The sequence below is a fragment of the Macaca thibetana genome, chromosome 4 (genome assembly GCF_024542745.1).
Source record: "Macaca thibetana thibetana isolate TM-01 chromosome 4, ASM2454274v1, whole genome shotgun sequence".
Classification (NCBI taxonomy): domain Eukaryota; kingdom Metazoa; phylum Chordata; class Mammalia; order Primates; family Cercopithecidae; genus Macaca; species Macaca thibetana.
Window position 1 is genome coordinate 112,796,871 of NC_065581.1, and position 14,204 is coordinate 112,811,074.

At 40.8% G+C, this 14,204-nt stretch overlaps 1 protein-coding gene across 3 annotated transcripts in view; it reads left to right on the plus strand.

The window, feature by feature from the left end:
• RMND1 (required for meiotic nuclear division 1 homolog) overlaps window positions 1–14,204 on the plus strand; it is a 156,398-nt gene that overhangs the window by 109,905 nt on the left and 32,289 nt on the right. For 2 of the 3 annotated variants that reach the window (XM_050786876.1, XM_050786877.1), the window contains 2 exons: window positions 1,522–2,039; window positions 10,943–11,051. In XM_050786876.1, the coding sequence (XP_050642833.1) occupies window positions 1,536–2,039; window positions 10,943–11,051 (613 nt within the window). In that variant the 5' untranslated portion in view covers window positions 1,522–1,535. Of the gene's footprint in view, window positions 1–1,521; window positions 2,040–10,821; window positions 11,052–14,204 lie in introns of those variants that run through there. The other variant, XM_050786878.1, reaches the window with a different exon arrangement.

Consider the following 14,204-nt stretch of genomic DNA (forward strand, 5'->3'; position numbering starts at 1 on the left):
GTTGTTTCAGGAACATACATTTGACTATGTGACTCTCAGAGTTAGAAGCTCAGCTTTCTCCCCACCTGTAGAAACTCTTTGGGATGACTTTATAGATCCTCTGGTGATCTGGTCACCGGTTCTTTTTCGGTCCTTACCTTGTGCAGCTCACTCCTACCTCCCCTGAGATAGGGAGATAAATAGGACTCCATGCCTGAAGTGTTTGACTTGCTGATCCTTCTGCCCTTTCAAGACTCAGTTCAAATGTCACCTCTGTGACAATGCCACACTCTTCACATGCTCCTTTCTCTGGAATAGAGCAATTTGTGCATCTCATTCATTTTCCTCTGCTAGACTTTGAATTCTGAGATCATTGATTCATATATCTCTAGCACCTAACGTGTTATTTTTAAAAAAAGAATTATTGATTACTACGATCTAACTTTTTTGTTTGTTTGTTTTGAGACAGAGTCTCATTCTGTTGCCCAGGCTGGAGTGCAGTGGAGCGATCCTGGCTCACTGCAACCTCTGCCTCCCTGGTTCGAGCGATTCTGTATCTCAGCCACCTGAGTAGCTGGGATTAAAGGCACGCACCATCATGCCTGGCTGATTTTTTTTGTATTTTTAGTAGAGAGGGGTTTTCGCCATGTTCGCCAGGCTGGTTTTGAACTCCTGGCCTCAAGAGATTTCCCCCCCCACCCTTTTAGCCTCCCAGACTGCTGGGATTACAGGCATGAGCCACTGTGTGTGGCCTACTATAGGCTAACTTTAAAATAACACATTTCATACTGTAAATAAGGGGGAAATTCTGTTTACCTTGTCTGGAAGGTTCATGTGTGTATCTGATGTGCCTCATGCACTCCCATGCCCAGCCCCAAGCTGAAAAGCACCTTCCCCTACTAGAATCAGCTTAGATCTTTCTGGGAGCCTTTCCTGATTCTTTTTTTTTTCCCTGAGGCAGAAAAAAGGCTGGAGTGCAGTGGTACAATCATGACTCACTGCAGCCTCGGTCTCCTGGGCTCAAGTGATCCTCCCACCTCAGCCTGTGAGTAGCTGCGACTATAGGCCTGAGCTGCCATTACACCCAGCTAATTTTTAAATTTTTGTCATTTTTGTAGAGATAATGTTTGGCCATGTTGCCCCAGCTGGTCTGAAACTCTTGGACTCAAGCAATCCCTTTGCCTCAATCTCCCAGTGTGCTGGGATTACAAGTGTGAGCTACAGTGCCTGGCCAGTACAGATTTTTATATACTTGATATGCTAATGAAGTAAATGAAGTGGTCCCATCACTTTTTTTTTTAAGGTTCTTGTTGTGTCAGTAGCTTTATAATCTTGTAATCTTCCAGGAAGAAGGCCAAATGTTGATAAAGGCAAAGTGGCAGAAACACTGTACTTACTTTTTTAACCTTGTTCTTTTGCTAGAATTAGGATGTATCTGTTTTACAAATTTTTTTACAGAAACATGCCTATTACCTAGGGAAATATTATATATGTTTTAAGCGTTAATTTTAAAACTTGAACTTTGAATTCCTTTTCTTTTAGCTTGGGACGTGGTAATGCCAGCCACACTCCTCAGAGCCGTGGCCGGATCTCATCATATATTATCAAAAGCACATCAGTGCCGAAGAATCAGTCATCTAATGTTAAAACCACTTAAGGAATTTGAAAATACAACATGCAGCACACTGACAGTATGTCAAAACTTGGATTTCTTCCTTCCTGATAAAACATCTGGTGGTTTGAATAAGTCTCAGATCCTGGAAATGAACCAAAAAAAATCCAATACAAGCCTGCTCTCTCCATTAAATGCTGCTCGTTGCCAAGATGAAAAGGCACACCTTCCAACCATGAAATCCTTTGGTACTCACAGGAGAGTGACCCATAAACCACATCTATTGGGTTCTAAATGGTTTATAAAAATATTAAAGAGGCATTTCTCATCTATATCAACGGAAACATTTGTTCCAAAACAAGACTTCCCACAGATCAAGAGACCACTAAAAGTATCCAGGACCAGACAGCCATCCAGGACCAACCTTCCAGTTTTGTCCGTGAATGAGGTAAAGTAGGGGTGGCCGTGGCTCTTGTGCTTAGTGATCGTTGCTCACGCTAAACTAGTGTGCGTTGCACCCCAGCCTTACCACCAACGTCAGAGAACTGGCAGTCACTCAGACTTCCTCATCAAGATCTTTGAAGCCTAATAAATATCCAAAGGGATTCAAAATCTTAATTTTTAACAATTAATGATACATATAAAAACAAAATACAATAAAACATGAAAATATAGTTTATAAAAGATTTGGTATTGGTCTAAGGAAATTGAAAAAGAGGACCGATATTAAGTCCAGTCTAAGAATGGGACTGTAAAAAAAATTAAAAAAAAAAAATTAAAAAATCAAACTAGAAATTCTTCATCAAATTAAAAAAAAGTAACTGCCGACAGATAAGCCTTTATTAGGCTGTGGCAGTTGCATGGGTCGGTGAAATGACACGGTAAGGTAGCCTCCAAAAGCTGCAGGGGAGGAGGGCCTTGTTTTTTTATCCTCCTAAGGTTTAAGGGGTTATTTTTTTTATTCATCCTTAAGGAGTTTCTGGGAATTTTTCTGCTACAATTTGCATTTCTTCTTCAATAACAGGTTAAGGGTCAAGATCAAGCCCTTAGTAACCTTTGTGTCTTGCATAATACCTAGAACTGTATGTTGTACTTACATGTTTATTAAATTGGAAAGGATTGAAAAGAGGCAAGAGGATCTTTAATGCCAATAGTCATCAACATTAAAGATACTTTAAACTTGATGAAGACTTCTGAATCTATCAGAAAACAGGTTAGAATGTCTGTCTTCAAGTCTTGGTTCTGAAAAGTAGCCCCTGAGCCTGTTTAATTTGGGCCGTGTTTTTATTACTGTGTAGCTGACACCCCTTGGAAAGTTATACCTACACACCTTTACTCATCCTCTGATTCGGAAGCTAGGAATTAATGAATGGTTTTTGTGTTGGATTCTGGAATGCTTTCAATTCTTGTGTGGTTTCTCTGAACCCCGGATGTGAAGGATGGAGTGTTGTGCGGCTACTGCTCCACCTTTCCTTTTGCTGGAGCTTTGGGGTAACCTGGGAAATTCAGTATTTAAGTGTCCAAGATGACATTAAGTGTAAAAACCTGAATTCATGGCAGATCCAAAAAAGAGAAAGCTCAGTTGTGTTCATTTGTAACATCTAACAGCACAGTGCGTCGGGTTTCTTAGGAAGAAGCTGATACAGTCAGAGATGTCCCTAGGCTATTTCTTTGGGCCATCCTTAGACTTGCAAGCAATTTTCCTAAATACCATATCTTATTTTTCTTTAGGTTTTTTTTTTTTTTTTACTTCCTTCCAGGAAAGAATTTGAAGTAGATTTTCAACATTCAACATAGTTTCAAATGAGATAATAAATACTTTTGCATATTAGAACAAATAGTTGACATGAACAGAGAAATGTTATGAAGTACCTGAAATGAATAATTTATTGAACATTGTGTTTTGAGAAGCCCGGTAATTAAAAGAGGAAATCCTCCTGGGATTTACTGTTTGTTGTTTTTTATTGTGGGAGAGGGCAGAGTAAAAACATAAAAATATCTTCAGAGAAATAACTTTTTCCAGCACCGAAATGAAGGAGTTATTTCATGGATTCTGTTATAGGAGACATGTGTAACACGATAGACAATGACTTCAGTTGGAGTTTGGCAAAAACAAGCCGTATGCTGTCCTTCTGAAAGCACAGGAATATAATAGAAAATCAGATGTTTCTGGCCGGACGGTGGCTCACACCTGTAATCCCAACATTTTGGGAGACCAAGGCAGGTGGATTACTTGAGGTCAGGAGTTTGAGACCAGCCTGGCCAACATGGTGAAACCTTGTCTCTACAAAAATACAAAAAGTAGCCAGGCATGGTGGTGGTGCACACTTGTAATCCCAGCTGCTCGGGAGGCTGAGGCAGGAGGATCTCTTGAATCCAGGAGGCGGAGGTTGCAGTGAGCCAAGATCACGCCACTGCATTCCAGCCTAGGTGACAGAGTGAGGCTCTGTCTTAGAAAAAAGAAGAAAATCATATGTTTCTAAAGTGATCTGAGATAATATAATTTTGGAACACCATTTTTTGAAGATTTTATTTTTCATAGAGAAAGCAGTCTTGGCATGACTAGGTAATATGTCCCCGGGACCGAAGCCTGACTTTCATCTGCCACAAATTGAGGGCCACTCCATTTTCATACGGCCATCATAGTGGTAAACCCTTTATACCACTTTATACCATCAAAGTAGTAAACCCTTTATGTCCTTTATACCATCAAAGTGGTAAACCCTTTATACCACTCTTGACTGAGACAAGGAAAAGCCTCTGCTTTGTGTCAAAAGCATGTGGACTTTGTTTTGTTCCCATAGTTGCACTGAGCTCATCTTTTCAGCTCTGCAGAACAACATGCATCTGGAGTTGGCTGAATGGTTTCAGTCACCCTCTCTGTTCGAATTAAATCTTTACCTGGTCTCATTTTCAGCGATCATCATCTGAGATATTCAACCCACATCCCTTTGGCTTACAGTTCCTAAAAGCAATAGTGGGTCCTGTGGCTTATGCCTATAATTCCAGTGCTTTGGGAGGCTGATGCAGGAAGACCACTTGAGGCCAGGAGTTCAAGACCAGCCTGGCAACATAGCAAGACTCCCATTTCTAAAAGACTTAAAAAAAAAAAAATTAGCCGGGCTTGGTGGTGCACACCTGTAGTCCTAGCTACTCAAGAGGCTGAGGTGGGAGGTTCGCTTGAGCCTGGGGGTTCCAGGCTACAGTGAGTCATGACTGCACCTCACTCCATCCAGCCTGGGCGACCGAGGGAGACCCACTAAACAGTCACCTCATTGAAACAAAATATGTTCCCATCACTCGTGAAATTCCAAGGGGTTTAGAAGCTCTGTGTTAGTAACTAAAGACCCACTAAACAAACGAGAAAACAATCATAGCAGTGCTTCTTATTAATGCCCAGTCTTTGAAGAGAACACCAGAGGATGGGAATGGCAGGTCTGAGTGGTGTGGAGCCTGATACCAGGGAGAATGTTTTCAGGCTAATAGCACAGTGTGTTATGGAATCACTAGTGGATTATTAACCATGTTTTTTGAAAAATGAAATAGAAAATAACAGAATACATTGCTCATGATAAAGGTAAATACTGGTTTGTGAAGCTATTGTGGCAATTATTGGTGTGTGAGCATAGATGTGTATATGTACTATGTATAATGATTTCTTATAGATTGTAGTAAAAAAACTTAAAAGATAAAGCATAATACTGGTAACATAAAATGTATCTGTGTTTTTATAGCTTTCATCTCCAATGAGTACATTGCAGGAGAAAAGGCATTTTTCCTTAATATGATCTATGTACTCACAGTACCTCTGACATCAAATATATGGGAGCCTTTTCCTCCTCCTCCCAGCCAGTTTTCCAATTCTCCAGACACTAACAAGGTGTCCTGCAATTCAGTTCAATTCCAGCACTAGCCAGAGTTAGTGCAGACCCCAGTTAATTAAGCTCAGCCCCACAAGACTGCCCTCCCTGTTGACACCTGTGCTTCTGACCAACCAGCTCTATGACCACCACCCTCTCTTCAGGTTTGTTGATTTGCCAGAATGTCCCACAGAACTCAGGGAATCACTTTATTTACGTTTACTGGTTTTTTATAGAGTATACAAAATAACAGCCAGATGTAGAGGTGCACAGGGTGAAGTTTAGAAGGGCCTGGAACTCAGGAGCTTCTGTTCCTTGTGGAATTGGGCTGTGCCGCCCTCCTGGCACATGGATGCATTGATCAATGCAGGACCTCTCCAGACCCCGTTGTTCAGGTGTTTTTATGGAGGTTTCATTGTGTAAACCGTGATTGATGATTAACTCAATCTCCAGCCCCTCTCCGTTCACTAGAGGTTAAGGGTGGGGTTGAAAGTTCTAAGCTTCTAATCAAAGTTTGGTCTTTCTGGTAACCACGCCCCATCCTGAAGCTGTCCAGAACACTGGGAGTCACCTCATTAAAACAAAAGACGTTCCCATCACTCATGAAATTCCAAGGGATTTAGAAGCTCTGTGTTAGTAACTAAAGGCAAAGAGCAAATACTACAACCAAAAATGCCTCTGTCACTTAGAAAATTACAGGGGTTTTAGGAGTCTGTACTGGGAACCAAGGACAAAGACCAAATCACTATAGAAGCAGCATTGCTGTAATACACCAATTTTCTTCAGTAATACAGTGTAAGTGAAAGTACAATTTTTTAAAAAATGTTCTGATCAGAGCATGTGATGCTTCTGAAACAAGAATCATATATAGATTTCTAGCCCCATCTGCTGGACCGTGTCTTCTGTGACCAGAAAAACAAAACATACTAAAATATTGGGGTTTTGGGTTTTTGTTTTTTGGGTTTTTAAAAACATTTTGAAATAGAGAAGCCCTAAATCTTGTAAGTATTATAGGTTGGTTTGACACATTTATTTAAGAGCAAGTTGTAGCTCCCCATCCTGAAATCCAAAATATGCTTTACATGTATATGTAGCTAATGCTTAATAAGAATTCACTATAAAAATCCAGAGAAAGATGTATAAAAATGAAAGCTGCTCAGAAAACAATAGCGTCTTTAATAAGGAAGAAAAAAAGCAGACAAGACATTCTGGCCGGGCGCGGTGGCTCACGCCTGTAATCCCAGCACTTTGGGAGGCGGAGACAGGCGGATCACGAGGTCAGGAGATCGAGACCATCCTGGCTAACACGGTGAAACCCCGTCTCTACTAAAAAATACAAAAAACTAGCCGGGCGAGGTGGCGGGCGCCTATAGTCCCAGCTACTCGGGAGGCTGAGGCAGGAGAATGGCGTGAACCCGGGAGGCGGAGCTTGCAGTGAGCTGAGATCCGGCCACTGCACTCCTGCCTGGGTGACAGAGCGAGACTCCGTCTCAAAAAAAAAAAAAAAAAAGACATTCTATGGTTCTTTCCTTTTACCAAATAGGCTACAATTAAAAAAGCAAAGAAAATAAAACCAAAACAAAATGTCTAAACGTCAGGTTCATCTATTAATAGAAGAAGCACACAACTAAGACTCAAGAGCTAAGAAGTTTAAGAATACAGAAAGTAGCGTGGCAAACCATATAAGCTGAGTGACATTGGATGGATAGAACTTTCAGCCAAACTAAATGGGAGATCCCGAGAGGAGGAAAGGGGATGGTTGACAGTCTGGAAAACCTACGACAAAGATGCTTAGGATGGCTAAGTGAAAACAGATTGTGTTTAAAGATTTATTCATAATCTATTTGGAGCTTAGAATATATTTTCTCATAAAAATAGTGATTGACTTGCCTTGTCCCGTCCTTGAGAGTTGAAAATAGTACACGTTCTCAATTTGCTGTTAGTGTCTGAATATTCACATAATTTGGGATACCAGATTGCCCAAAACTCAGTTCTGAATATATTGTGCCCTTTATTTTTATCTCCAAGTGGCAGTTTTTAAAACTAGCCTTTTACCTTGATTTAAAATAATAGTGCCTGGCTGGGCATGGTGGCTCACGCCTGTAATCCCAGCACTTTGGGAGGCCGGGTTGGGCAGATCATCAGAGGTCAGGAGTTTGAGACCAGCCTGGCCAACTTGGCGTAACCCCATCTCTACTAAAAATACAAGATTAGCCAGGTGTGGTGTTGCATGCCTGCAATTCCAGCTTCTTGGGAGGCTGAGGCAGGGTAATCGCTTGAATCCAGGCGGTGGAGGTTGCAGTGAGCTAAGATTGCACCACTGGCACTCCCGCCTGGGCGACAGAGGAAGACTCCGTCTCAAAAAATAATAAATAAATAAAAAAATAGAGTAAAATAGTAGTGCCTGCCACCACCATCAAACAGACCTTGTACTCTAATGCCAAGCTGTATATGGGATGCTTGCTGGCACATCTTCATTGGCACTATAAAATATGGCCAAGAAAATAAACTCTGAGAGTAGGAAGTCTGTGTTGGTTAGGAGTAACTTTGTCTGGGCTCTCTGGACTCTCAGAGTAAGAAGTCTGTGTTGGTTAGGAGTAACTTTGTCCTGGCTCTCTGGTGTAAAGCTCTCAAATGTGACTATGTCAATCCGGGTGGGATGATGGACTCGGCTCTGTCTGCAACATGCCATTTTGCAGAGAAGCACTCTAATGCATAAGCTTTTTATGCTGTAAAATATAGTAGCTGAAATTAAATGCCACTTTTTCAAAGGTGAATTAATGGAGAGCCTGGTGAAAGTCAAAGCTTTTTGATGTATAAAACTTGATAAATGGACCTATTCCATCAATAGGCAAAGTATAACAACCTATCTACATAGATAGTATGTAATTTCTGCACAGGTCTCTGTTTAGTAAATACATCACTGTATATCAATCTGGAATTTTGCTCCAATAAAGGAACATAAAGTTTTGTTTTTGTTTGAGACGGAATCTTGCTGTGTCACCCAGGCTGGAGTGCAGTGGCGCAATTTTGGCTCACTGCAACCTCTGCCTCCTGGATTCAAGGGATTCTCCTGCCTCAGCCTCCTGAGTAGCTGGGATTACAGGTGCCAGCCACCACACCCAGCTGGATTTTTGTATTTTTAGTAGAGCCAGGGTTTCACCATGTTGACCAGGCTGGTCTCGAACTCCTGACCTCAAGTGAGCCACCCGCCTCAGCCTCCCAAAGTTCTAGGATTACAGACGTGAGTCATTGCGCCTGGCCAAGAATATTTTTTGGGAAAAAAAAAAAAAAAAAAAAAGTAGTACACATTCTTAGCGCAGATGGGCTTGGCCAATAACACATGATGGAGAAGGAGATGTGAGACAACAGGGAGAGGCAGGGAGGGTGTGGGCTGGAGACCCTGGGACCCCCTGCCAGATCTTCCACTCGGTCAGAAGATGGTGGAAATCTGGATTTTTGTGTGAAATCTCTCAGTTTATTGTTGACAAGTCAATTCAAATTTTAGAAACGTGATGTAGGTCAGCTCTTGAGTTAGATGGTTCTCCAAGCTGCCAGTTTACAACTCTGATTCTAGCGAGACAGCCTCTACCATTTTCAGTACAGCTATAGGAAGATCCTTCAGTGGACTACCTTATGACCTTCTTATCTCCTTTTTCTGCCTCTTGCTCTTCCCACTTCAGCCCAAACTAAGCACATGAGCTCTAGCCATCACAGAAGTAATTCTGACATCCAACCTAACATACTGTGATTTCACCTAGCAAGCTTGAGTGAATTTGTCAGGTCTTGCAGAGTGTGGAGCCTGCCCCATGTCTCGCCTGATGTCCTTTGCTAGGGTTCCTTTCTTTCAGCTAGCTTCAGCTCTACAGACATAGCACGTCAGCTCTTTTTAACTCCATGGAGCCTTAAAAAGAACTAGTGCTCACAGGTCTAAACCTTAAGCATATGCCTGTTCCCTATACTCTGGTAACTCCTGATACATTTTTATTTGTGTATCCCCGTGTTCCTACTTTCGTATGTGACTATGGGAATTAGCTAATTTGGAAGGAATTAGCAGTTTTCTGCTCATAATCAGGGTACTACATCCATTTATCCCCACATTCCCCAGTAATTTCAGCTTGTCTGACTTCTATTTTTTTCTAATTGAATTCGTCTCATTTTGCTTATGAGTAGATACTTTATTGATTTTGGATTTTTCAGTTTGCATGGATCCTCAGGTTCTCTGTTATTCTTTTACCTTTAAACCACACATCAGAGCTGTGGAACGGATTGAGGAAGAGCAAATGGGGTCAGGTCATTTCATGAGAAAGAGCCAGGAGTTGCGGGATGTAGGTGGGAGGAAGGAATGAATTAATATATATTCTCTAGAATTTCATACTAGGAATATACAGAACGGAAAAGAATTGGGGAGCTGAGATGAGTAAGTCCTAAGAATAAATGTTGATTTAGTGACTCATAAACTTCTTTTGGCCAACTAGAATCTAACAACCGTTGAACACTTGTGTTAGCCACAATGCGGAGCAGTTTATGCTTATTAGCTTACTTAAACTTTACAACAACCCCATAAAGTAAGCATTATTGCTATTCTGATATTCTTTTAAAATTGTAACCAACTTCTGTGCCTAAAATGTTAACTCTTACGCCAATAGCTTTCAAACTTTATTGACTACATCTCATAGAAATATATTTAACATTTTGCATACATAGCGACCTAGAGTAGATACATACATATAAGTGACAGAAAACTTCATAAAATAACATTTCCTGTGAATAATGTGCTGTAATATTTTTCTATTTAGTTTTATTAAAAAGCTGTTTTGGGCCAACCAAACTGATATCAGAACTCACTAATGTGTTGTGACCTACAATTTGAAAAAAAACAGCATTGAGCCATAGTTCTTACCATCTTTCCTCATATGTACACAGGCAAGATGAGGCATGAACCAAAGTACTAAGCAAACCAAGACACATGCTCAGATGTACAGACCTTTTTGTTTGATGTTAACTAGTGTAAAAATACTGTAATTCCTTTGGTGATTTAAAGGAATCTGCTGTAGAAGAGTAGTTACAAATTAGGAAATGACCTCAAATACCAACGTTGCTTTGAAAAAGACTCATGGAAACTCAGGGTTGGAGAGACTTAACTATCATTCCATCCAGTCACCCATGTGATGCCTTAATCATCTCTATTTTGTATTCAATCTGTGCTTGAGACACTACCAGTTGAGAGTGGCTTGCCTTTCAGAATAACCCATTCCAACTTTTTGCCTGGTGGGAGGGAGCAAGTGCTTTGGAAGATTGAACTGAAATTTGTCTCCCAGTAACTTGGTTCTCTTCATCTTCATCCCATCCCTTGTATCGCTCTTGGAGATGTTTGAAGAAAACTCTGGAGTTCTAGCTTTGCAGAATGGAGTCCCATAGGGTGCTCAGCAGCCATCACAGATGCTTCAGCCTCTTGGTAACCCATGTTGTGCTCATCTCCCTGGAACAGGACCTAATGCACTGCACAGCATTTGCAACGGCAGATGAGTATCATCTGGGAAATCTGTCTCAAGATCTGGCCTCCCACGGATATGTTGAAGTAACAAACTTGCCTAGAGGTACTTCTTCTTGAACCTGGGGCCAAGTATATTAAAATGTATTGGATAATTTTCCTATGATACTATCTTAAGTATGTATTTGTTTGCAATTCATTTTCTTTTGAAAGGATTGTATCATAAAAGTGGGTGTTGAATTTCTTTATACAGATGACAAAGTTAAGAAATGAAAATGTACAGAGAACTTCTCATTAAAATCAGTATGATTTATTAAGCATTATTTATAGGATCATTATTACTTGAGGTGGTCAGAGGTCATACTACTTCATTTCTAGCACATTAAGAAGTTATTTTAGTTTGTGTGTGTGTGTATGTATTTTTTTTTGTTTTTTGAGACGGAGTTTCGCTGTCGTTGCCCAGGCTGGAGTGCAATGGCGGGATCTTGGCTCACTACAACTTCTGCCTCCCGGGTTCAAGCGATTCTCCTGCCTCAGCTCCAGAGTAGCTGGGATTACAGGCATGCGCCACCACACCTGGCTAATTTTTGTATTTTTAGTAGAGACGGGGTTTCTCCATGTTGGTCAGGCTGGCCTCGAACTCCCAACCTCATCTGATCCTCCTACCTTGGCCTCCCAAAGTGCTGGGATTACAGGTTTGAGCCACGGCACCCAGCCCGTTATTTTAGTCTTATAGAAGAACCATGAAGTTGATAGACATGGGGAGAGCCTTTAAAAAAAATTTACCAGCTCAATCTAATACTTTAAAACAATTAGTTAGCTGGGTGCAGTGGCTCACGCCTGTAATCCCAGCACTTTGGGAAGCCAAGGCGGGCAGATCACCTGAGGTCGGGAGTTCGAGACCAACCTGACCAACATGGAGAAACGCCTGTCTCTACTAAAAATACAAATAATAATAAAACAACTAGTTAAAAGATAAAAATGAAAAAGAAGAAAATTAAAATGAACTTAATTGAGGATTTTTATGGTGATATCAGGAAGGATTCTTGAGAAATGGCTTGCTTTACATTAACTAAAAATAATTTAGGCCAGTCATGGTGGCTCAGGCCTGTAATCCCAGCACTTTGGGAGGCTGAGGCAGGTGGATCACTTGAGGTCAGGAGTTCGAGACCAGCCTAGCCAACATGGCAAAACCCCCATCTCTACTAAAAATACAAAAATTAGCCAGGTACAGTGGCATGAGCCTGTAGTCCCAGCTACTCGGAGACTGAGACACAAGAATTGCTTGAACCTGGAAGGTGGAGGTTGCAGTGAGCTGAGATCATGCCACTGTGCTCCAGCCTGGACGACAGAGTGAGACTCTGTCTCAAAAAACAAATAAATAAATAGGCCAGGCGTGATGGCTCATACCTGTAATCCTGCACTCTGGGAGGCTGAGACAGGCAGATCACCTGAGGTCAGGAGTTTGAGACCAGCCTGGCCAACATGGTGAAACCCCACCTCTACTAAAAATACAAAAATTAGCTGGGCATGGTGGTACGTGCCTGTAATCCCAACTACTCAGGAGGCTGAGGCAGGAGAATCACTTGAACCTGGGAGGCGGAGGTTGCAGTGAGCCAAGATCATGCCACTGCACTCCAGCCTGAGTGACAGAGCAAGACTCTGTCTCAAAAATAAATAAGTTACTTAGAACATTTTGATGAATAAACTTTTACCGTGAAACTCAGGATAGCCCAATACCCAGAACATTTATTAATTTACCTCAGAGTAGCAAAAATAGGTTGAAAGTCTTCCTGTAACAGAGGAAATTCTTAAGAGTCAATCCCATAGAAGATAGTTGAAATATCATTGTGATAATCCAAACAGACCGTTTGTGATTAGGTGACAAAAACAAGCATAGTTGACTTAGAAAGACAGAGCTATGTCTAGAGCCTGTTGGGATGAAAATTTGCCTGGAGGTACTGTTGGCTGACGCTGAAGGCTGCCAGCTGTGTGGTCTGTGCTTCACAAAATTGGGGGCTTCACTGCCCTGGGTTGTTTCAGTCAATTTTATTTTGCTTTTGGCTGCATAGGCAAACCCTGTCCTATGGATGTAGTAATTAACAATTTACAAAAAAAAAATAATAATAATTTTGGTCTCTGTCTGAATTGCCCATCACCCAACCTTTACCAGATATTTCTGAAGCTTTGAGGATCCTAACTTTATGTTAATTTCATTAAGACATACAACCTTTTGCAAATTAAGAGTATATTTATTAATTGATTAACATTGGTTGTCATTTATATTATGGAATATATGCTTATGATAAATATCAATATACTAATATGTAAAGCAACTTCTTATGATGAATATTGGTATATTAGTATATGTTTAACAACACTTAGGCCAGGCCCCGTGGCTCATGCCTGTAATGCACTTTGGGAGGCCAAGGCAGGAAGATGGCTGGAGCTCAGGAGTTCAAGACCAGCCTGGGCAACATAGTGAGACCTCATCTCTACAAAACATGAACAAAAACTTAGCCGGGTGCAGTGGTGCATGCCTGTAGTCCAAGCTACTTGGGAGGCTGAGGTGGGGGGAGTCCCTTGAGTCCAGGAGGTTGAGGTTGCATTGAGCTGAGATCATGGCACTGCACTTAGCCTGGGAGACAGAGCAAGACCCTGTCTCAAAAAAAAGAAAAATAAATTTTTTTAATAGTTGCCGGTGGCTGCAGTGGTAGCCCCTGCAGTGGTTAACCTTGAAATCACATATGTTTTGAAATGATCAGTATCTTTATTTCTGTGTATTTTCTATTGCCCTACTCTTTATACTTTAAAATTCAGCAGAAGTAGTAGTTTGCAAATATTAAAATTGCATTATTAATGAAATAGTATTTAAAGGAAGAGAATATATTAATACTTCAAATTTTATTTTTAATTAATTTCGTAGAAAGAAGTCTGATTCTTGACACTTAGTTATATCAAACCTAAGACTTTAATAATTATCTGGACTAGTGATTATTGAATCAAAATGGGCATGAATGAGCTCTAATAATAATATCACAGGTTGTTGAATGTTTTATGAAAGTAATTGCTGATCATTTTTTTGGTGGTCATAGTTGCATTTTTATATATTAAATCCTTTCAGAGGCCTTAGTAGAAAGATGGTGATTGGGTTACAGAGCACTCTGTGGTATATAAAGAAATGATCTTAAGTACTTTATTAGAGTGTTTATAGGTGACTCTTATACCTTGTGTTACCTTGACATAGCTTTTTTGTTCA